At 35.8% G+C, this 24,199-nt stretch overlaps 1 protein-coding gene across 1 annotated transcript in view; it reads left to right on the top strand.

The window, feature by feature from the left end:
* Window positions 1-24,199, top strand: part of GRIK1 (glutamate ionotropic receptor kainate type subunit 1) — a 135,092-nt gene that overhangs the window by 50,204 nt on the left and 60,689 nt on the right. Inside the window, exons 2-5 of the mRNA XM_027843653.1 lie at window positions 771-938; window positions 8,863-9,120; window positions 14,612-14,793; window positions 23,865-23,918. Coding sequence (XP_027699454.1) covers window positions 771-938; window positions 8,863-9,120; window positions 14,612-14,793; window positions 23,865-23,918 — 662 coding nt within the window. The remainder of the gene's footprint in view (window positions 1-770; window positions 939-8,862; window positions 9,121-14,611; window positions 14,794-23,864; window positions 23,919-24,199) is intronic.

The raw sequence follows: 24,199 nt of genomic DNA, 5'->3' as shown, positions 1-24,199 counted from the left end.
TTGAACTCAGGTCCTTTTGACTTCAGGCCTGATGCTCTACCAGCTACACCACCTAACTACTCTGTATAATTATGGCAACAAGTTTACAATGCATACAGCTTTTGTCTACTACATTGCAATAACTGAGTATATTTTGTCAGTGTTGACTACCTGATAATCTTACTACAACAGATGGCAAGACCTATAAAATGCTTCTCATCTAGAATAGGAAAAGGTCAATAGGCCTTTCAGACCCTCTCCCCCACAAGGGTTAGAGGAAAAAATTATTTCCATTCGAATCAAATTTAAAAAAAAAACAGAAAATTCTTGAACACAAATTATTCATAAATTATTTCAAAATAAAGTAGGGAAAAATCTTAAAACAACATCATTAAAATTAAAGTAGTGATTGAGATTTTCTGAATCTTATTTTTATAAATTATTTCAGTAATATTTTATTAATTTCCACTATGAAAAAAATCATGAGACATCACCACTCAAGGTATATCATCACTTAGTATCTATAAAACACTTAATTTGTGGGAAAAAAACAATTTGTCATTTTCCATTGTCAAAAAGCACTACATCTTTCTGCATTTTTATATACAGGGAGTATGTACATTTAGAAATTGAACTATTTATCCTTGCTTGACACATGACATAGAAAACAAATTCTAACCCTTTGATGAGTTGAGTACTTAGGACTTTCAGTTTTATTTTCTCATATCTGTATCACAATCTTCCCCAAAGTAATGTGAATAATGCTTCTTATTTATCTTTTGCTTCTACAGGAGGAATTTTTGAAACTGCAGAAAATGAACCAGTTAATGTTGAAGAATTAGCTTTCAAGTTTGCAGTAACCAATATTAACAGAAACCGAACACTTATACTTAATAATACATTAACTTATGACATCCAGAGAATTAATCTTTTTGATAGTTTTGAAGCCTCAAGAAGAGGTAAATATTTTCATGCTTTAAAATTCTTCATTTAGTAGTATGTCTACTTAGTATGTATGCTATTTTAAAGGATAGTGTTATATGAATGTTTTGCAAGAAAATTCAGTTTTTCATATCATGGATGAATTTATTAAACTAATTGATGCTTCTTATTTCTGCTTGCCACACCTTTCTAATTAATTATCTCAATTGTAAATAGAAAGTATCAGTCCTGAGGTATTGAATTATTTCTTGAAGAAGGACTCCTACCAGCTCTGATTGAGAGCCAGTCGATTGTGAAATTTTTAGGGTGAGCATTTACACCTTGGAAATGAGCAAATATTATACTCACATACACAGGCAATACAAAGATAAAATTCTACAGTGCAGTCACTTAACACTTTGTGAAAGATTATTATTATTATTCTCATATGCTCAAATCTCCTTGACATAGTTCATATGATATAAATTTTTAAAGCTGCAAAAATATCAGGTCAAATTGTGCCTCCTTGATTTTTTCTCTTTCCCCAAATATCAGGAAAATATTAGAATTCTAATTCTAGAATTCTAGAATTCTAATTCTAATTAGAATTAGAAACAAACACTGCCACTTTCCGCCCTTCCTGGGCAGATTTTAAGTATATAATTCATCTAATCTGTCAAGTGTGCTTAAAAATATGAATATACACATATGAGGTTAGTCCTCTAAACGATGACACTACAAGGCAATCATATGGTTGCACTCAGCAATATGCTGTTAAATGCTTAACAATTGCCTCTCTAATATATTTGATAATGTATATTTGGTAGTATAAGGTCAATATATATTACAAATATATGTGTGTATATATATGTGTGTGTTTATATATTTGTATATATTGTGTGTGTGTGTATATATATATACACACACACATACCTACGTATACATATAAAATGAGTGTAATAATTGTTACATTTATAATGAAGGATATGAAATGAGATCCGTCTCTCTTCCCCTACCCCCTCTCCCCTTAGCATGAGTTTGGTTTGCATGACTTGCAAGGAGATAGAATAGACATCTCTAGCCTCTTCTCCCCCAACTTTCTCCAAAGGAAACTTTAATTCCTTCCAGGAGGAAAGTAGAAAGTTGGAGCTGGAGGCCACTCTGCTGTCCTCAGAGAGTGAGTACTGGTCTAGAATTATATCAAGGCTCCCCTAACTATTATTAGGCTAAAGGGAATGATCATGTTCAATATAATTTCTGGCCCTTGTGTCATTCTAGGAGGGAATGAGGAACCCATGCTCTATATCCAAGGTTTCACCCTTTTCTTACCAAATACCAGTTCCACAATGAACACCCATACAAATAGCAAAGAAACCCATTTGTCCAAGTCATGGCCAAATAGAGATCGGAGAAGGTGGAGGCAATATGCCAAACTTATTCCAGATAATACAGAGTGAAGGAGATGTCCCATTGAGAATGAGGTAACTCAGCTCAACCAAGAGAGATCACAACCAAGGGGAAATTTCTCTGCAGGCTTCTTCCCACCCTTAGGAAAGGGCAGAGCCTTCATCTCTACCAAGAGGAGAGTCCCAGACCAATGGGTTTGGGGTGTGTGTGTGTGTGTGTTTTAAAAGCTATAAAGCCTTCTTTTTATAGGGAGCATGCTTCCTCAACTCTTTCAAAGACTATCCTCCCCTTCAATAGGGAGGACTCCTATCAGCTCTAACTGAGAACCAGCCAATTGTGAAATTTTCAAAGTGAACATTTACACTTTGGAAAGGGGCAAATATTATACACACACATATAAACATGTTATTAAGTTTAATCTTTACTATTAAAATTTTCTCCATCACTTTTTCTTATTTAAAAATGTTTCCCAATTACATGTAAAAACAATTTTTAACATTTTTAAAAAAATTTTGAGTTCCATATTCTCTCCTCTTCCTTCCCTTTTCTTTCATTGTGAAGGCAAGCAATTTGATATGGGTTCTATATGTGCAGTCTTGCAAAACATACTTCCATATCAGTCATGTTGTGAAAGAAATCACAAACCAAAAAAATTGAAGAAAAATAAAATAAAAAATATGCTTTGATCTGAATTCAGACTCCATCGGTTCCTTCTCTAGAGATGGATACTATTTTTCATCATCTGTCCTTCAGAATTATCTTGGATTATTGCATTGCTGAGAATAGCTAAGCCATTCACAGTTAATCATTGTACAATATTGCTGTTACTGTATACATTGTTCTGATTCTGCTCACTTCACTTTGCATTAGGTCATATAAGTCTTTCCAGGTTTTTCTGAAAGCACTCTGCTTATCATTTTTTGTAGTGCAATAGTATTCCATTACATTCATATACCACAACTTGTTCAGCCATTCCCAATTGATGGACGTCTCCTCAATTTCCAATTCTAATCCACCACAAAAAGAGCTGCTATAAATATTTTTGTACACATATGTCCTTTTCCTTTTTTTAAATCTCTTTGGGATATAGTCCCAGTAATGGTATTGCTGGTATGAACAATTATATAGCACTTTGGGCATAGTTCCAAATTGCTCTCCAGAATGATTGGATCAGTTCAAACTCCACCAACTGTGCTTTTTTGTTGTTCTGCAGTCATTCAGGTGGGTTCAACTCTTTGTGACCCCATGGGCCACACCACCTCAAGCCCTTCTGTCCTCCATGAAGTCTGTCCAGGTTCATGTTCCCATGACACTGTCTATCCATCTCATCCTTTGCCCTCCCTTTTCTCTTTTGCCCTCAATCCTTCTCAACATCAGGGTCTTTTACAATGAGTCCTGACTTCTTGTTATGTGGCCTTATTTAGGCTTCAGCTTCTGTATATGCCCTTCCAGTCTGAATTAATTCCAATCTCAATTAATTTCTTTAATTATAAATTAATTTGATCTCCTTGCTGTCCAAGGGACTCTCTGAAGTTATTTTCAGCACCACAATTCAAAAGTGTCAATTGTTTCCTTGCATCATTCTCATTTCTTTCCCCATTTTTTCCCTCTACCTCTTTTATTTGATTTTAAAATTTCTTTTTGAACTCTTCTAGAAATACTTTTTTGGGTATGAAACCAATTTGCACAATTCAAAAGTACTCAGTTTTCCTTATAGTCCAACTTTCACAGACATATACTGCTACTGGAAAAACCTATAGCTTTGACTATATGGACCTTTGTTGGCAAGGTGATATCTCTTGCATGTTAGTAAGCTGTCTAGATTTATCATAGTTTTCCTTCTAAGGAGCAAGCATCTTTTAATATCATGCCTGCGGTCACTGTCTGCAGTGATCTTTCAGCTCATATAAAATCTGACACTGCTTCCATTTCTTCTCTCTTTATTTGCCAGAAAGTGATGGGAACAGTGGCCAAGATTTTAGTTTTTTTGATGTTAAGCTTCAAGCCAGCTTTTACACTCTCCTATTTCACCCACATCAAGAGGCTTCTTAATTCTTTTTCATTTTCTGCCACCAGAATGGTATTGTTATGTGTCTGAGTTGATATTTCTCCTGGCAACCTTAATTCTGGCTTTTGATTCATCCAGCCTATCATTTTGCATGATGTAATCTGCATGTAAGTTAAATAAATAAGGTGACAGTACACACCCTTGTCATACTTCTTTTTCCAATCTTAAACCAATCAGTTGTTACATGTTCGATTCTAACTGTTGCTTCTTGACCTGCATACAAGCTTTTCAAGAGACAAGTAAGATGATCTGGTACTCTGGTACATCTTTTTGAGGATTTGCCACATTTTGTTGTGATCTACATAGTCAAAAGGATTAGTGTAGCCAATAAAGCAGAAGTAGATGTTTTCTCTGGAATTTTCTACTTTTATCCATAATCTAGCAATTTAGTCTCTAGTTCCTCTGCCTGTTTGGAAACCAGCTAAAGCCTAGCCTGCAGAATCTTAAGCAGAAATTTTCTGGCATATGAAATGGGCACAACATCCCTGCCAACATTTGTCATTTTCCTTTTCTGCCATGTTAGCCAATTTGATAAGTGTGAGGTGGTACTTCAGGGTTGTTTTAATTTGTGTTTCTCTAATCAATAGTAATTTAGAGCATTTTTTCATATGACTATACATAGCTTTGACTTACGAAAACTGCCTTTTCATATCCTTTGACTATTTATCAATTAGGGAATGACTTGTAGTCCTATAAATTTGATTCAGTTTTCTATATATTTGAGAAATGAGGCCTTTATCAGAGAAACTTGTAAAGTTTATTCATTGTTATGATTACTATGTATTTCCCTCCATCCAATTCCCCCCTCCTTTCACCCTGTTCCTGCTTAAAAGTGTTTTGCTTCTGACCACCTCCTTCCCCAATCTACCCTCCCCATAAGCCTCCCCTCTTCTCTTATCCCCTTCCTCTCCTTTTCTATTTGGCAAATTCTACTTTTTAAGGAGTTCTTTTTTTTTTTTTTTTTGATGAGGCAGTCAGGATTAAGTGACTTGCCCAAGGTCACACAGCTAGGAAGTGTCAAGTGTCTGAATTTGAACTCAGGTCCTCCTGACTCCAGAGCTAGTGCTCTATCCACTGTGTCACCTAGCTGCCCCAGTTCTTTTCTTCAGTAAAATTTTTTTTTACCTCTTTCCATGTGGCCAATTATGCTTTTTAAGGCATTCTCTTCAGTGGATTTTTGTGCCTCTTTTGCCATTTGACTTGTTCTTTTTTTAAGGTGTTATTTTCTTCAGTACTTTTTGTGCCTTCTTTATCAAGCTATTGACTCTTTTTTCATTATCTTCTTGCATCATTTTCATTTCTTTCCCCAATTTTTCCCTCTACCTCTTTGATTTTAACATTTCTTTTTGAGCTCTTCTAGGAATTCTTTTTTGGGTCTGAAACCAATTCACATTTTGGTTTAAGGCTTTGAATGTAGCAGTTTTGACTTTGTTGTCTTCTTCTGAGCTTGTGTTTTGATCTTCCCTGACGCCATAGTAACTTTCTATGGTCATGTTCTTTTTTTTTTGTTGTTTGCCCATTTTCTAGCCTATTTCTTGACTTTTTACTTTATGTTAAAGTTGGACTCTGTTCTTGTTGTGGAGGGGGCACTGTCCTAAACTTTAGGCATTTCTTACTGCTGTTTTTGGAGTGAGTTTGGCAGGGTTGGGGAGAGTCTGTAAGTTTTCAATTTTTCAAAGTGGTATGATTTAAGGAGAGGTGTGGTCACTGCTCTCCTGGCCTATGATATGATCTGTGAGCAACCATAAGCACTCTTCTTTGCCCTGGACCTGTGACCAGGGTCCCTGCTCCCCTGTAGTTACAAGGTCTTGAGCTAGTGTTCCTCCTTGCCCTGGGACTGTAACCAGGAATAGCACATGGGAAATGCAACAGAGTCCTGAGGCCAGTGCCAGGAAAGGGTCCCCTGTAATCTTCTTCTTACCAGTTGTCCAACCCCCTTACTATCTACAGTCAGAGAGCTCCAGAAACTGTAGCTGCCAATTCAGTCACTCCTAGGGCCTGCTGCTGGGCAAGGCTTGATCTGGAGCATGCTCCACTTTCACCCCGTGAGACTGATCTTTCCTGTTGACCTTCTAAGTTATCTTGGGTTGGAAAGTTGTTTTGCCTCATCCTTTTGTTGGTTCTGCTACTCTAGAATTCATTTTGAGGTGCTATTTTAACATTGTTTGGAGGAGCATTTGGGAGAGCTCAGACAAGTCCTTGCCTTTACTTTGCTATCTTGGCTCTGCCCCCTCAACATATTCTTTTTCTTTTCTCTTCAACACTTTCTTCAATCAAAAATGAAAATTTCACAATTTGCTGGTTCTCAGAGCAGGTAGGAAGAACCTTCTCCAATGTAGGTCTGTCCTTTCAAGACTTGAGAAACCACTTTCCTTATAAAAAGAAAGCTGTATAGTTTTTAAACATAAATCAAAAACGTGTGAACAAAATCACAATAAGAAAAATATACCTGCTTTGAAGCTTTTGTTTGGTAGCTTCAAGTAAAAATAACACATATCTAGATAGCGTTTTAAGGTTTATAAAACACTTTCTACATTTCTGGATTTGTAATCAGGGATACTTGACTCGGAATAGTGTTTCATATACTAACTTTGTAACCATTATCAATCATTTAATCTTTCTGAGTCCCAGCTTCTACTGCAAAATAAGGAGAATTGGACATGAAGCCCTTTCATGCTTCCTTCCAGCTCTAAATATATGATCCTCTGATGCTTTGAGATAGATGGAGCATTATTATTCTGGATTTTCAGATGAGGTAGCCAGTGTTTTGAGAAATCAAATGACTTGTCCAGTGTCCTACAACTAGGGCTGGAGGAGTCTCAGAGGAATCTCTGTCCACTACACATTTCTGTTCCTCACACTGACTTGTTCTTGATTTTCAGATATCCTTACTTATTCCATTTTCTTGAATATAAAATAAAGTAGTACATTGTATCTAGCTGCTCAAATTCTAGGGGTAATTTCAAACAAAATACAACAGCCATCATTTAAGAGAAACATAGCTATGACAGCAACAATATGTTTGAGGTTAGCTCTTTCACACCACTTTGGAATGATAGGATTTCCTTTTTTTTTTTTTTTTTTTACAAGATTAGGGATAATGCATAGGTTGGTGTGCCATATTAAAAAAAAAAAAAGAAACAAAACCCCATCATTGTAAATCAGTGGCAAAAGAAAATTCAAAATGATTGATTTATTTAATAATTTAAGCATTACAGAACTAAATATTAGAGCAAAACTCATCCGTCTTATATGTCTATATAAAACATTTCAGGTAACCATGGATCCTTCTGGATAACCAAAGAAACCACATTCAAATATTGAGCTTATGAGAACACTCAAAATAATTTCACTACAACTGGTAAAGATTTGAATATAGAGCTAAATTTTAATACTGAAGATTATAAACTGACCTGTCTCATGTATGCTATTTGATATGAAAGACATCAACAAAAAAAAAACTCTTCTCTGCTGATAGCATTATGCCAACAGATCTTCTTATAAAGGAAATTTAAAAGGAAAATAATTCCTTTTTTTTTTATCATCTTCATTCTCTTCCAAATCAATCTCCAAGCTCACATTTTATAATCACCTAGTTTTACCTAGAGAAGGAAATGGCAAACTATTCTAGTATCTTTGCCAAGAAAACCCTAAATGGTGTCACAAAGAGTCAGATATGACTGAAACAATTGAGCAACAAGAACAATTTTACTCCTGGACTTCTTATGAAATTGCTAAATTAATGTGTCGTTTAATTTTTATTTTAAATTATGACTTTACAAGTGGTTCTAAGTACTTTCTGATTTAAAATTTCATTAAATTGAATGTATTTTAATAGGTAAAAATGTTAGAATTTAACAAAATTATAGTTTTATTAACTAAGCCAATGGTATTAAAACATGTACTTATAAAACATTCATTTTGCTCAGTAATTATTATAAAAGACTTGGGTGCCTTTTATGAATGCTTTATATGTTTTCTAGCTCAAAATCAGCTCATATTAACTCCTTTGGGGGGAAAAGGTAGTTTGCCACCTTGTGTAGAGCACCTTTCTTCTATATCTTGTGTTTAAATGAAGACTTTTATTATTCCTCTACATAGGTCAAGAATTAATTCATATGACCTCCATTTGACAAATGGCTTGTCAGAATAACAAAATTATACTAAGTAGGGGATCTCCATTTTAAGTTAATGAAGCGAGTATGTCAGCTAACATTTACTTGAAATCCTCTGATTTCATAATAATCTATTATATATTTTAAATTATTTTTAAAAATACACTAGCATTTCATATTCTAAACTAGCCAAGCCATATTTCGTTTTCATAGAGCATGGTAGGAAAAAATTCTAAGAGGTTGTATGCATAAGGAAATTTGAAAGAAAAAAGTCCACAATTTTTGGTCTTTATCCCTCTTTCCTTTTCTCTTCCCTCCTTTTCCCTTCCCACTTTTCTCTTTATTTCTCTTTTCTTCTACTTCTTCCCTCAGCATGTGACCAGCTTGCACTTGGGGTGGCTGCACTGTTCGGCCCATCTCATATCTCCTCAGTCAGTGCTGTTCAGTCTATTTGCAATGCCCTCGAAGTTCCTCACATACAGACTCACTGGAAACATCCAACAGTGGATAAAAATGATATGTTTTATATCAACCTCTATCCAGATTATGCAGCCTTCAGTAGGGCCGTCCTGGACTTGATACTCTACTATAACTGGAAAATAGTGACCGTGGTATATGAAGACAATACAGGTATGGGACTTAACTAGGTTGTTATCTGACACTATGGTGATATCAAAGTCCCTGCTATTAACATCCTGAAGGTCAGGTCAAATAATTGTATACTTGATGGTAAATACATTTTCTAAATTATTTCCTTTATTTCCTAGTCTTTTTTAGCCATTCCTCCTCAGAATGTTTGCTTTTTCATTGAAATTCATTGAGATATTAACAAATACCCTGTGGGTAAACCTGTTATGTTACTTTTAGTGCAAGGTTTATAGAAATGAGTAAGTTTGTCTCTCACTGTCGTAACAGTGACTAAAGACTCTGTTCCCTAAATAAGATTATGGCACAGAACGTAAAATTATCTAAATGATTAGGTGAAATTTAGAAGAGACATCTCTAAGAGAAAACAACTACTAAAATTTATTTTGAAGTTAAAAACTAAGCCTGCTCCTTTAAGGAAAATGGATGTTAGGCATATCCTATCCTAAATTAAAGATATTAATTCTCCTAATTTAATATTAATTTTTATAGATTATGGAAAATTTACAAAAATTTAGTAAAAATTAGCAAAATTTTACATAGTACTTTAGGATTTGCAAAATGAAATCCTTGACTCCAAGTTCATTATTCTGTTATTGAAATTAAAAAATTTATAATTAAAATTAGTTATAACTTCTCTACCATTAACCTTATTTCTCTTGTCAAGTACTTACTATTCCTTATGCTATTCCCTAATGAATATATAATATTGCTATTACTCTTTTGAATTAAACTTGTTGGACTCATCCTATATATTAAATTAAAATGTTAAATTAAATTAGTGTTCTTAATGTAACAAAAGTTCTTTTAAAAATAGTTCTATTTGTGTGAAAAAGCATTTGTTCTTTATGTAGATTCTATGCTTTCTGGAATCACTCACTTGCATTTTCAATCATACTTCACTTTACAAACATTAAAGATGAAAGATACCATTGCATTGTGAACCATTGGATTATGAGCTCAGTGACTGACACATAGTAGATGTTTAATAGATATTTATTAACTGAACTAACTAAGTTATTTGGAAATCTTCATTATATATATGAACTCACAGGTGCAGAATACTTTTCCTAAGGGTTTCCATAATAACTCTTATAGGGTTTTTACTCTCACTGCTATCATATCTGAGAAGGGATCTGCAGAGTACCACATAGTCACTGAAAAAGAAAAAGGAAACAGAAGGTATTGCCTAAGTATCGACTTGGAGATAATTAAATTATGATAATAAGCATAGACCCAGTAGTGTGAATTTGCTTGGACCATTTAATCAAGTTCTCTGCCTCTGAGACTTCCCAGAGATCCTAATCCCATCCAGGTCATCTGACTCTGGCCTCTTTCTTTGCCCCAGAGCCTTCTATAGTGCTCCAGAGTCCATTTCTGGATCGACCCTTTCCAAATTGTCAACTCCTGTCTCTTGTCTAGACTTCCACATGTTATGCTTTCTCTTCCTCCTGAGACTAAAAGGACACAATATTATTATGTATCATAAGGTTGGACATCAGAGAAGGGCCTTGAACAGTCTAGTCTCATCATGGATTTCTCTTCAGTCATTAATATTTTGCTAGGACTCATTCCTCAACGGTTAGCATACTCCCATCCTGCCATATCCTGCCTGTCCCAGAGATTCTGAACACCTGATTGTCTTTATATAAACCGATCTCATCACCAGCTGCAATGACCTTCTTGCTTCATCCTCTTCATCCCTTCAACCTGCTCACTTCATCCATCCCAACTCTTGACCAGCAATGTCCCAATCCAATTCTGCCCAATCCTTCTACTTTACTATTTGTAATGCTTGCTTCATTGTTGAGAAACCTGGCTGGTGATGCAGCTTCTCTGGCCATCCTTTCCTGTTCAAGTCATAGTTTCACTCACTTCCACTGACTCACTAGTTTTCAAGGGTGAGTCAGAATGTTCCTTGCTCCCTGCTCCAGCCCCTCCCTTTAACACCTCCTCTCAGGAGCCCCTCCTCCCTAGAGGTTTATTTGATCTATATTTATCACCCAATAAAGATTCTAGTAGTTCTTATCTACTGAGCCTTAGGACACTCTTTTTCCTTCCTTAAGAGCCTCACAATCTCTCTTCATTTGAACTCCTGCCTTCAGACTAGAAAACTTCAAGAAACATATTGATACTACTTCAAAAACTCTACCTTCCCAGTTCCTCAACTAACACATTTCCTATCACTTACCCCTTCACTCCACCTCAGCCGGACACAAGGGTGACATCCTGGATCTTGCTATAATACACTGATGTTCCACTTAAATGTTAATGAATTGAGAAATTCCATTATCAGAAATGATCTTTCATCATTCTATCTTTCATGCTACCTTACAACCCCTAGCCTAGCTCTTCATCCTCGCAATATTCTCAAATCCTTCTACCCCTCAATTCCTTCCTAGGGCATCACCTCCACATTGGCTACACTCTCCTTCTATCCCTATCTCAACTCCTTGGTGAGTTAGTTCAACTCTAGACTATACTCTGCAATTGTGTCCTTTGCCCTCTCATTCTATTACATGTCAAGCCTCGCCAAGCCCCAACTTTGAACTACTTCCAGCATCCACTGCATTTGCTTATAATTATGAAACTGCTGAATAGGTCTACAACAAATTTAGGTTACCTAATATAAACTGGGCTCTCACTGCAGCAAGACAATTCTTTTATATCTCCCTAATTTATTCACTATTCCCCCCCACCACAGTGCCTTTTTCATACATTTTCATTGCTTACCAAGTCTTCCATGGGAACCTTCTCTCCACAGACTCTTAGCTGAGAAATTGACTTGTATTTCACACAAGAAATTGAAGGCATTTTCCAAGAACTCCCTTAAAAAACACTTTTTAAATCCCTATGTGATCTAATCATCCTAGCTAGATATCTTCCTATAGTCCTCCTCCCTTTTGTGGCTAAACCCCTTGAAAAATCCATTTAAAATTGATGTTTCCACTTCCTCCCTTCTAACAGTCGTCTACATTCTCTATAGCCTAGCTTCTGACCTCATCATCCAATTGAAACTGTTCTCTCCAAAGTTATGAAGGTTCTCTTAATCAGCAAATCTAATGAATTTTTCTTAATATTCATCCTTCTTGACCTCTTTTCAACCTTTTACACAGTTGATCACTCTCTTCTCCTGGATTCTCTCTTGACTCTAAGTTTTTGTGACACTGCTCTCCCTTGGTTCTCCTCCTACCACAATCTCTCCTCATTTTCTTTTACTGTATCTTCATCCAGATCATGCCCCATAAATATAGAGGTTACCCAAGAATTTGTCCTGGACTCTTTTCTTCCTGTACGATATATGACTTGGTGATCTCATTGCCTCCCATAGATTCAATTATTATCTCTCTGCAGATGATTCTCACAACTATTTACATAACCTCTGTTGAACTGCAATCTCACATCTCCATCTGCTTTAGACATCTCAAACTAGATGTCCCCAAGACATCTTAAATTCAACATGTCTAAAACAGAACTCATTATCTTCTCCCCAAATTCTTTCCTCTTCTGAATGTCCCTCTTACTTCGAAAGTGCCACCATCCTCCCAATCTCCCAAGCTCACAATCTAGATTTCATTGTCAATTCCTTACTCTTTCACCCCATATATCCAGTCTGTTGTTAAGTTCTATAGTTTATACATTTGCAATATCTTTTATACACTCCCCTTTTTTTCCATTCACACTTTCCACTCCTTAATAAACCTCTTGCACTTGAATAATTGCAATAGCCTGCTGGTTATTCCCCTCCACATTCTCTATAATCTAGCAACATGACCATTCCTTGCACACCAAACACCATCTTCTGACTTTGTCTTTTCACTGTCCCACATACCTGGAATGCTCTCCTCCTCATCTCTACCTCCTGATTTCCTTGGTTTTTAAAATATGAAGGTACATGGAAGGGGGAAGGGGATGAGGTACACAGAAGGGAATGTGTGATGTGTCTAAATCAAGTCGAGAGCTAGCAATGAGGTGATTCCTGTGGTCTCTTAGGAACAGAAAAGACTGACAGGGAGTTGATGAGAAGGCAGGGTAAGGAATTTAAAAGGAGAAGAGAAAGGCCTTGTTTTGCTGGAGGGAGAGGATAACTCTAATGAATGCTTCATTGGGTGAAGAAAGATGTTCTGTGAAGGAAGATGGAGATCTTGTATTTGGTGTACTTTAGTACTGTAAGAGACCACTTATCAAGGCTTGGGAAGTGGGGGAGCTCCTGAAGGCAAATGGAGCCTGGAGAAGTGGAAGGAGATAGACCCAGAAAGGAGATATTTAGGCAAATATTGAAAGAAGATGACAAAGGGGAGGGTCTAAGCCAGTGATGGTTTACATATGCAGGAATATGGGGAGGGCATCCTGCCGTGGGGCAGTGTGCTCTTGTCAACTCAAGAAATTAACATATTTCTAGGAGCGGCACAGAATGAAAAAGGAGAATGTGTGTGGCAAGCTCTATGAGGCAGCAGCAGAAATTGCTTAGAGAGGACAGTACAAAATGAGGATTGTGGAAGTTCTGACTCCATGAGGAATGCAGAGAATAGAAAAGAATTAGATAAGTATAGGGGCAATTAACCAGAAACAGAGGGTCTAGAGTAGATGGGGAGGATGGACAGTGAAGAGGGTATTATATGGGGGCAGCTAGGTGGCACAGTGGATAGAGCACCGGCCCTGGATTCAGGAGGACTGAGTGCAAATCCGGCCTCAGACACATAACACTTACTGACCTTGGGCAAGTCGCTTAACCCCATTGCCTAGCCAAAAAAAAAAAAGAGGGTATTATAATTATAATTAATTCTATAATTATCAATTCGATAAAATTTATAAATGGACTAAGAAATAAGTATCAGTTGTCCCTTCTTCCTTTCCTTTGACTCGCTGTACCCATTTCCTATTCTTTTCTATTTCCTTTTTGACATTTACGCTTTTGCATTTGAACATAACTAAATAGGGACCATTCAATTGGTTCTGGTGGAATTAGTTCTCCTAAAAAAAAAAAGGATTTAAAAAAATGCCTTCCATCTTCTGTGTTAGCTTTTGTTTTCTGAAAGGAATGAAAGTCCTGCAGAAGCATATTTTTCAGGGAGTAAATGTCATGGATAGAAATGCAAATGTAGCTAAGAACTAACCTTATAAAAAGATTTGACAATAGAGTTTGTTTATTTTTTTTTTTACCAAATGTAATCATCATTCACTGTTTGCTAGCTTCAATACTTACCAGCTGCTGACAACTTTAACCAATCACCACCATGAATCTCAATTTCTCCTCTATAAAATGAGAATAATAATATAATACTTCCAAGGCAAGCATATTAAGATGTTAATAAGTTTCTGTATAAAGCACCAGAGAAGGTTGACAAGATCAGCAGTCAAAAGTATAAAATCTGAATAGTGGCAGCCTGACATATTTTAAGAATGACATAACTGATGAAATTGTAGTAAACATTCAACAAAAGTTTTTGTTGCGTGATTATATGTCATTATCTAGGTCTAATTCGCCTGCAAGAGCTGATCAAGGCTCCTTCCAAATACAATATTAAAATAAAAATCCGCCAACTGCCCTCTGGGAATAAAGATGCCAAGCCTTTATTGAAGGAAATGAAGAAAGGAAAGGAGTTCTATGTAATATTTGATTGTTCGTATGAAATGGCAGCTGAAATACTTAAACAGGTAAGGTGGATATGAAGGAAGTAGGCATTTGAGGGAAATACTCATTTCTCATTCTCAAAGAGGCTATCTAGTTTTAATTTCCTACAAATTATACATGTGGATTTGATTAAGGATATCAGTTATTAGAGTTATTGTAAAGAGCAATGAAACTAAAGAAGTTCAGTAGATTTTTACTGAATTATATGTCTGTTGATAAGTCATATTGTGCATGTAATAGGAAATATTTGGGACTATGTTTTTAAAAAATTTATTTTATTTTTAATTTATGGAATAAAACAAGTATTTCTATAATATGGTACCATAAAAAAGATGATTACACATGAAACTACAAATCTGCTAAGCACAACTTGCTATTCCTTTCAAATATACAACAAAATTATCATGTAAATTTCTTTTTTTTTCTTTCCCACCCCTCCACCACCCTAGGCATAGCTACAATTAGATACAAATACGCACACATACACACACCCAAAATTACTCTATACATACTACATACATACATACTATTCATATCGGTTCTTTCTCTAGATACAGATAGGGTTTTTCTTCATATATCCTTTATAGATAATTTGGGTGTTTATAATTTATAATAGAATATTTATAATATATAATATTATAATTTTTTACTCAGTCACTCAGCACAATATTGTTGTTACTGTATACAGTGTTCTCTTGGTTCTGCTCATTTCACTCTTCATTATTTCATGCAAGTTTTTCTATGTTTTTCTGAGATCACTGAGCTCATCATTTTTTATTAGCACAGTCCTATTCCATCACAATCATATACCACAACTTGTTCAGTCATTCCCAAATTGATGGGCATTCCTTCTATTTCCAGTTCTTTGCCACCACAAAGAGAGCTGCTGTAAACGTTTTAGAACATATTGGTTCTTTTCCTTTTTCCCTAATCATCTTTGGAAATAGACCTAGTAGTGGTATTGCTGGGTCAAAGGGTATGGGTAGTTTAATAACTCTTTTGGGCATAATTCCAAATTGCTCTCCAAAATGGTTGGATCAGTTCACAGTTTCACCAACAGTGGATTAGTGTACCAATTTTTTCACATCCCCTCCAATATTTATCACTTTCCCCTTCAATCATTTTAGCTGATCTGGTAGGTGTGAAATAATATTTTAAGGTTGTTTTAATTTGCATTTCTCTAATCAATAATTATTTTAGAGTACTTTTTCATATAACTATAAATTATTTTGATTTTTTCACTAGAAAACTGCTTGTTCATATCCTTTGACTATTTATCAATTAGAGAATGATTCATATTCTTATAGATTTGACAAAGTTCTTTATGTACTTGAGATATGAGACCTGTATGTGAGAAACTGTCTATAAAATTTCTCTCCCAACTTCCTACTCCTTCTGATCTTGGCTACATTTGTTTTATTTATACAAAACTTTTTAAATTTAATGTAATTGAAATTATCCATTTTACACCTAACTTTGCTTTCTATCTCTTGTTTATTTATAAATTTTTCACCTATGCATAAGTCTGATAAGTAATTATGTTGCATAATCTTCTAATTTTCTTGTAATATCTCTCTTTATATCTAGGTCGTGTATCCATTTTGACCTTACCTTGGTAATTGGTGTAAGATATTGGTCTATGCCCAATTTTTGCCTTTTTGCTTTCTAGTTTTCCGAACAATTTTTTCACCAAATTATGAATTCTTATCCCCAAATCTTAAGTGTTTTTGGGGGGCTATATTTGTAAAAAGGGAGTTGAGTCATAAAGAAATTATAAATTTCTGAATTCTGCTGATAAATAAAAAATTATTTTATTAATTTCTTCTTTAGATATGCATTTACTTTTTAAAAGTAAGTCAAAGTACTTTTAAAAGTACATCACACTTATTGCAATTGGTAACATTTCCAGAACTATATGAAATAATAGAATGAGTATAGATTGTCAATGCCTTCAGATTCTTCAGGTTTTCCCTCTTCAGATTCAAGTAATTCATCTATTCCTAGTCTCTTTCCATTTATTTGGGTTTAGATATAAAGTGATTTCATACAATTTCCCTGAATTTAATGTTAATACATTGTTAGGTATTCTGGAGCTGAAGATATCATTGACAAAAAACAGCATGCAGCATTTTTCTTAAACTATTAATATCTGTTTCTAGTCTTGTTATGTGTAGTAACTTTTCTATCTTAAAAAAAGTACATCACAGTAATTTGACTATAGCCTTTCTCCCAGTGAACCTTTCCTCAAAATGATGAAAAAGAACTAAGCAAATCTTCCTGAAAAGAGTAACCAGGTTTGACAGTATGTACAACATTCCAATCCCAATCCTCAGGTTCTCACCTCTATGGAAAAAGGAAGTATATAAAAAAAATTAAAGAAAAGAAAAAGGAAGTATATCTCTCCTTCATGATTCAAATTTGTCATTGCAATCAGTTTGAGTTCTGCTGCATTTAGTCAAGTATATTGTTCTCCTACTTTTTTTTTTACAAGACATTAATTCATACCTGTCTTTCTATGTTTCAGTTCTTCAAATTCAGCATTTCTAGTGACCCTATAGGGCAAAAAGGATGTGGGATTAGAATTTCATAAATTTCATAAAAGAGCCCGGAAACTAGCTAAACTAGGGCATTCTAATGAATTGTGATAACAATCTATCAAGTTATGCATTGGGTTTTGTAGCACTCTGAGGTCTGAATATGTGTGTCTGTTGTTATGTATGTTATAAACCAAGATCATGTCTGGACCATCTAAAATGGAATTTTGCATGTGCACATTTTTTTTTGCTGTCATATTATACTATTGACACATATTGAATTTATAATCCACTAAAATCCTTCAGATTTTTTTTTTCAAAAGTAGTTGAAGTACTGTTAGTGTAGAAGTACAGTAGTTAGTACTGTGTAACTGTCCTTCCCCTAGTCTGTGCTGGTGAGGATGATTTATCCTTTCTAAATTTCACCTAATTAGATTTAGACCAATGCTTTTATGTATCTTTTTTCAATTACAGTTGGGCTGTCTAATCTGTTTGTTATGCTTTCAAGATTTTTTGTCATTGCATGTTTGAAGGTCATACCATATATACATTTACTCAATAACAGATTAAAAATGCTAGTCAGTCAGTCAATAAGCCTTTCTTCAGTGCCTACTATGTGCACTTGCACTAAGTAATAGTATACAAAAAGAAGCAAAAGACTGTCTCTGCCCTCAAAGAGCTCACAGTGTAATGGGGGAGACAACAAACAAATATATACAAACAAGTTATATACAGGATAAATAGAAAATAAATAACAGGCGGAAGGCACTAGAATTGAGAGGGCTTGGCAAAGGCATTCTGTACAAAATGGGATTTTAGTTGGAACTTGAAGGAATCCAGGAAAGACAGTAGGCAGAGATGGGGAAGAAGAGCATCCCAGGCATGGAGGATAGGCTGAGAAAATGCCCAGAACCAAGAGATAGAGTGTCTTATTGGTGGAACAGGAATGCGACTGGTGTCACTGGATAAAAGAGTATATGCCAGGGAGGAAAGAGTAAGAAGACTGGAAAGATATGGAGGGAGGCTAAGTTATGAAAAGTTTTGAATGCCAGAACATGTGTTATTTGATCTGAGGTGATAGGGAGCCAACTGGAGTTTAATCAGTAGGAAGGTGATATGGTCAGACCTACACTTTAGAAAAATCACTTTGGGGCAGCTAGGTGGCGCAGTGGATAGAGCACCAGCCCTGAAGTCAGGAGGACCTGAGTTCAAATCTGGCCTCAGACCAAACACTTGACATTTACTAGCTGTGTGATGCTGGGCAAGTCACTTAACCCCAATTGCCAAAGATAAATAAAGAAAAATGTTAAGAAAAATCACTTTGATGGCTGTTTTTTTTTAAATTTATTTTTATTTTTTATTTTTTAACATGTGTTTTTAAAACTTTGGGTTACAAATTTTCTCCCTTCCTCCTTCCTCACCCACCTTCATTTAAAAGGCAAGCATCTCGATACAGGTTATAGATGTGTAGTCATGCAAAACACTTCCATAGTAATAATGTTGTGAAAAACTAAATATATTTCCCTTCATCCTATCCTACCCCGCCATTTATTCTATTCTCTCTTTTGACTCTGTCCCTCCTCAGAAGTGTTTGCTTTTGATTATCCCCTCTCTCAATCTGTCCTCCCCTCTATCAACCCCCTGCTCTCTTGTCTCCTTCCTCCCTTATTTTCCTGTAGGGTAAGATAGATTTCCATACCTAATTGTGTATGTTATTCCATCCTTAAGCCAGATCCTATGAGAATAAGATTCACTCATTCCCTCTCACGTTCCCCCATTTCCCCTCCACTGTAAAAGCCTTTTCTTGTCTGTTTCATGTGAGATAATTTACCCCATTCTACTTCTCCCTTTCTCCTTCTCCCAGTATAATCCTCTCTCACCTCTTAATTTTATTTTCCAGATATCACCCCTTCATCTTCAACTCACCCTATGCCCTCTATCTATCTATCTATCTATCCATCTATCTGCATATAATTTTTTCCCTCCCACTACCCTAATATTGACAAAGGACTCATGAGTTACAAATATCATTTTTCCCTGCAGGAATGTAAACAGTTCAACCTTAATAAGTCTCTTATGATTTCTCTTTCCTGTTTACCTCTTCCATATTTCACTTGAGTCGTGTATTTGAAAGTCAAATTTTATATTCAGCTTTGGTCTTTTCCTCAGGAATGCTTGAAAGTCCCCTATTTCATTGAACGACCATTTTTTACCTTGAAGGATTATACTCAGTTTTGCTGCTTGACTGTAATCCTATCTCCTTTGCCCTCCAGGATAGTCTATTCCAAGCCCTCTAGGCCCTTAATGTAGAAGCTGCTAAATCTTGTGTTATCCTGATTGTGTTTCCACAATACTTGAATTGTTTCTTTCAGGCTGCCTACAATATTTTCTCCTTGACCTGGGAATTCTGGAATTTGGCTACAATATTCCTAGGAGTTTTCCTTGGGGGATCTCTTTCAGGAGGTGATTGGTGGATTCTTTCAATTTCTATTTTGCCTTCTGGTTCTAGAATATCAGGGCAGTTTTCCTTGATAATTTCTTGAAAGAAGATGTCTAGGCTCTATTTTTGATCATGGCTTTCAGATAGTCCAGTAATTTTTAAGTTCTCTCTCCTGGATCTGTTTTCCAGGTCAGTTGTTTTTCCAATGAGATATTTCACATTCTCTTCTATTTTTTCATTCTTTTGGATTAGTTTTACAGTGCTTTGATTTCCCAAATAGTTGCTAGCTTCCAATTGCTCCATTCTAATTTTTAAGGAAGTATTTTCTTCAGTAAGCTTTTGGACTTCCTTTTCCATTTAGCCAATTTTACTTTTTAGGGCATTCTTCTCCTCATTGACTTTTTGAACCTCTTCTGCCATTTGGGTTAGGCTATTTTTTAAGGTGTTACTTTCTTCAGTATTTTTTTGGGTCTCCTTTAGCATCACTTCTGTTTTTCCTCTACTTCTCTTACTTGCTTCTCAAAATCCTTTGTGAGCTCTTCCATGGCCTGGGACCAATTCATATTTTTCTTGGAGGCTTTGGATGTAGGAGCTTTGGCTTTGTGGTCTTCTTCTAGTCGTATGTTTTGATCTTCTTTATCACCAAAGTAAGATAATATAGTCTGACTCTTTTTGCGCTGCTTGCTCATGATCCCAGCCACTTACTTGATTTATAAACTCTTTGTTAAGGTAGGGGTCTATTTCCAGTGTGGAGAATGTACTGTCCCAAGCTTCAGGGGTTTTGTGCAGCTGTTTTCAGAGATACTTCTAGGGACCTGTAAATTTTCAGTTCTTCCAAGGTGCTATGATCAAGGGCAAGGTGTTTACTCCTTTCCTGTCCTGTGCTCTGCTCTATGAGTGACCACAATAACTCTTTTCTGTCTTGGAACTGTGAGGAGAATTTCCTCTCCACAGCCACTACAAGCTCCACCACACCAGCGCTCCTCCTTGCCCCAGAACCGCTACCCAGAACTGTGACCCAGATCCAAGCACAGGCAAAGCAAGAAAATCCTGCATCAGCAGAGAGATCCCCTCTGATCAGCCACTCGATTACCCCTCAGTCTGTGGGCCAGAAGCTCAGGAGGCAGCCACCGCCCTGGGGCTGCACTTGGGAACTGGGGCTGAAACCTATCTTCTCTCTCACCACAGAAACAGACTTTTCCCACTGACCTTCTAAGTTGTCTTTGGTGTTCGTGGGTTGAGAGGTCTGGAAACTGCCACAGCTGCCTATGATTCAGCCCTCTGAGGGCTGCTCCAGGTTCACTGTGGCCAGCGCACCCACATGGAACTGCGGTCCTCTCCCAGCCCGGTGTGGTATACCTTTCTGATCAACCATCCAGGTTGTCTTGGGCTGGAAATTTGTTTCACTTTGTCTTTTTGTGGGTTCTGCTGTTTTAGAATCTGTTTAGAGCCTTTTTATAGGTATTTGGAGGGGTTTGGGGGAGAGCTCAAGCAAGTCACTGCTTTTACTCCACCATCTTGGCTCTGCCCCCCTCATTCAATTCTTTTTCTAGTTTGTTTTTTTTAATTGCATACCCAATTCATTGGTCTCTTCTTTCTTATTCTATTGATATAAGCACTTAGAGATATAAATTTTCCTCTACTGCTTTTGTTGCATCCCATAGGTTTTAGTATATTATCTCATTGTTGTCATTCTCTTTAATAAAATCATTTATTGTTTCTATGACTTGTTCTTTAACTCACTAATTCTTTAAGATTATAAAATTAAATTTTAATCTGTTTCCACTGTCCTTTATTAATTTTTGCTGCATTGTGATCTGAAAAAGAATGCATTTAATATTTCTGCATTTAAGTATAAAGATTTTAGGTACCATATACTGCTGAGAGAAACGTATATTCTTTTCTATTCCATTCAATTCTTTGCAGATATCTATCTTAAGATTTGATTCAGCTCCTTGACTTCTTATTTATTTTTTGGCTAGATTTATATAGTTCTGAGATAGGAAGGTTAAAGTCTCCCACTGTTTTGCTATCTATTTCCACCTGTAATTCATTTAACTTTTCCTTTAAAAATTTGGATGCTATAGCACTTGGTGCATAAAGTTTGGTATTGATATTACTTCATTAGCTATGGTACCTTTTATCACAATGTAGTTTCCCTGTTTATTTCTTTTAATTAAATCAATTTTAGCTTTAACTTTGTCTGAGATCATGATTGACTGGATCTAACCCCAAATCTTGCTTCATGCTTCTATTATAAAAATGCTATTATAAAATGGGTAGAGGCCTCATCTGCTCTTTGACAAGTCATTCTAAATCTGTTCCAATTAAGATCCATACTTGAATTGGGGAATCTAATATAGTTTACAGTCAAATTTCTGATTTCAAAATAAACATCAATTTAAAATTTTCTTTCTCAACTGATTTTTACTTAATTTTAATTTGTAAAACTCCCAAGTATCTAATTATATGCACAAGCATTTCTCATTTTGTGAACCAGGAAAAAGTTAATAATAGGCAGTTCTTAAGCACCAGATACATTTAAACTGTAAACCTGTTTTGTTTTTTTTTTTCACTTTGGTATTTCACTGATACAATTTTCAAACTAGTTTTGGTTTCCTTTTCTCTTATCAGTGAAATTGCCTTCTACCTTGCACTAAATCAGTAAATCTCTCACTTTCTGGGAATAGAGTGATAAAAAGATCTAAGTATTATTTCCATGTAACATCCACAGTTTTATTCTTAAGTTTAGTGTTACCCCAAAACTCACTAAAACATTTCAGCATTTATTACAAACATACAAACCACATTTTGAAAATTCATAGCCGAGAAATTACGTTTCAGTCACAAATTGTCTTTAATTAGTTTATGATGCCATAAATTTCTGCAGACTAGTGGACAAAGATTCCCTCTTATCTATGTCTCTTGTCTGCCTTCCAACCTGGCCAGAGTTGGAAGGTAGAGAAAGACTTTTTTCTCAAGAAAAAGTTTTTATTCTTTCTCCTTTGGCTAATAAGGCACCAGAAAAAAGCTACTTTGACTTACAAACATAAGTAAAATGACAAGACAGACACAGAAAATCATTTACTGGCAAAGTCTTCCTCCTTATTCCTCACTAGAGATTTATGAGGGTTAAGTCCCTGCTAACTGGGAGAGTTGTTTTTAAAACTCCACCCTTCCAGGCTCTCTGCTAAAGCACATGCTTGAAAAATCACACAGAACCACATTTTACGAAGTTCCTAATTTATGTAATAAAAATTAGTGTGCACAGTTTAAAAATGAAAGTCTCTTTGTTGGATCAAATTTGGGACCTATTTATTTCTTAGATTAATTTTGTACATATTAGTGAGCTCTTTCTTTTGTTACCCCTTCACCTTCCTGGAATGGAAACAGAAGTTCCCTAAAGAGTATCTGCTGGCTTAGCTAGCTCCTTCATCATATCTGCTCCCTTCATCAGAGCTAGAACCACCTACCAGTCCCACCAATATCCCTTAAGGAAAATTTGCTTACAGGAGCCCAGGCCCCTAATTAGGGGCTTACCTTGGCTCTCTGCATCCCAGTTTGTACTTAGAATTTCTTTAGAGGGAGTTCCCTCACAAAATAAAAGGACTGGTCTTCCCCAACCCCTTTGAATGGGAAGTTTCCTTGTTTCCAGACTTATTAAGGACTTCTCCAAGGAGATACCATTGATGCATGCCTTCAGAATACTCCTTAGCTTGAGCTGAGAGTCCTCCTTGGAGGAAAAAAATTCTCTAAGGGGCGTGTCCCTTAGGGTGACTTTCTGGGTTTCCAGCTGCCAATTATTGCCAAACAATTGCTCTAATTGCCAACAATACATTACATTAAAATTAAACAACCAAAGTTGCAACTTCCCCAACCTTGGATCGAAAAGTTGGGATCAATGGATGAGTCAGGTCTCTGGCATAGTTCTCGGTGGATCAATCCCACCAGTGAAAATTTTACCAGAGAAAATTTCTCCTAAGAGGTTGCCCTGAGGAACAGCCTCCCTTTCAAGATTCCTTCATGGTTGCCAATTGTCATGATTGAAATTAAAGTAAAACTGACATACAAAGTTTCAAGCCCATTCAATAATTTGTTGACATTATTTTGTATTTTACAGATTCTTTTTATGGGTATGATGACTGAATATTATCACTACTTTTTCACAACACTGGTAAGAATGTCTCAGGAAAATTAAGAATTTCATAATATAAGAGAAAGATCCATGGAGGGTAACTTCTGTGTAAATTTAGTATCACCTTGTTATTATTAAGGGCAGGGAACTGAAAAAGAATACTTGCTTTTATTTCCTTCAGAGCTTCTAAATCCTGTAGTGCTGAACAATATTTGTTAAAACTAGTATTGTGTATGACCTGGAAAAGGATTAAAATGAAAATTATATTAAAGGAAACTGTGAAAGTATAAGCATTGTACACTTGAACATGAACCAATATG

This window comes from Vombatus ursinus, unplaced genomic scaffold, assembly GCF_900497805.2.
Source record: "Vombatus ursinus unplaced genomic scaffold, bare-nosed wombat genome assembly UNPS02014924.1, whole genome shotgun sequence".
Lineage (NCBI taxonomy): Eukaryota > Metazoa > Chordata > Mammalia > Diprotodontia > Vombatidae > Vombatus > Vombatus ursinus.
Note: the sequence above shows the minus strand (reverse complement) of the source record. Positions and strands in the feature narration are given on the sequence as shown.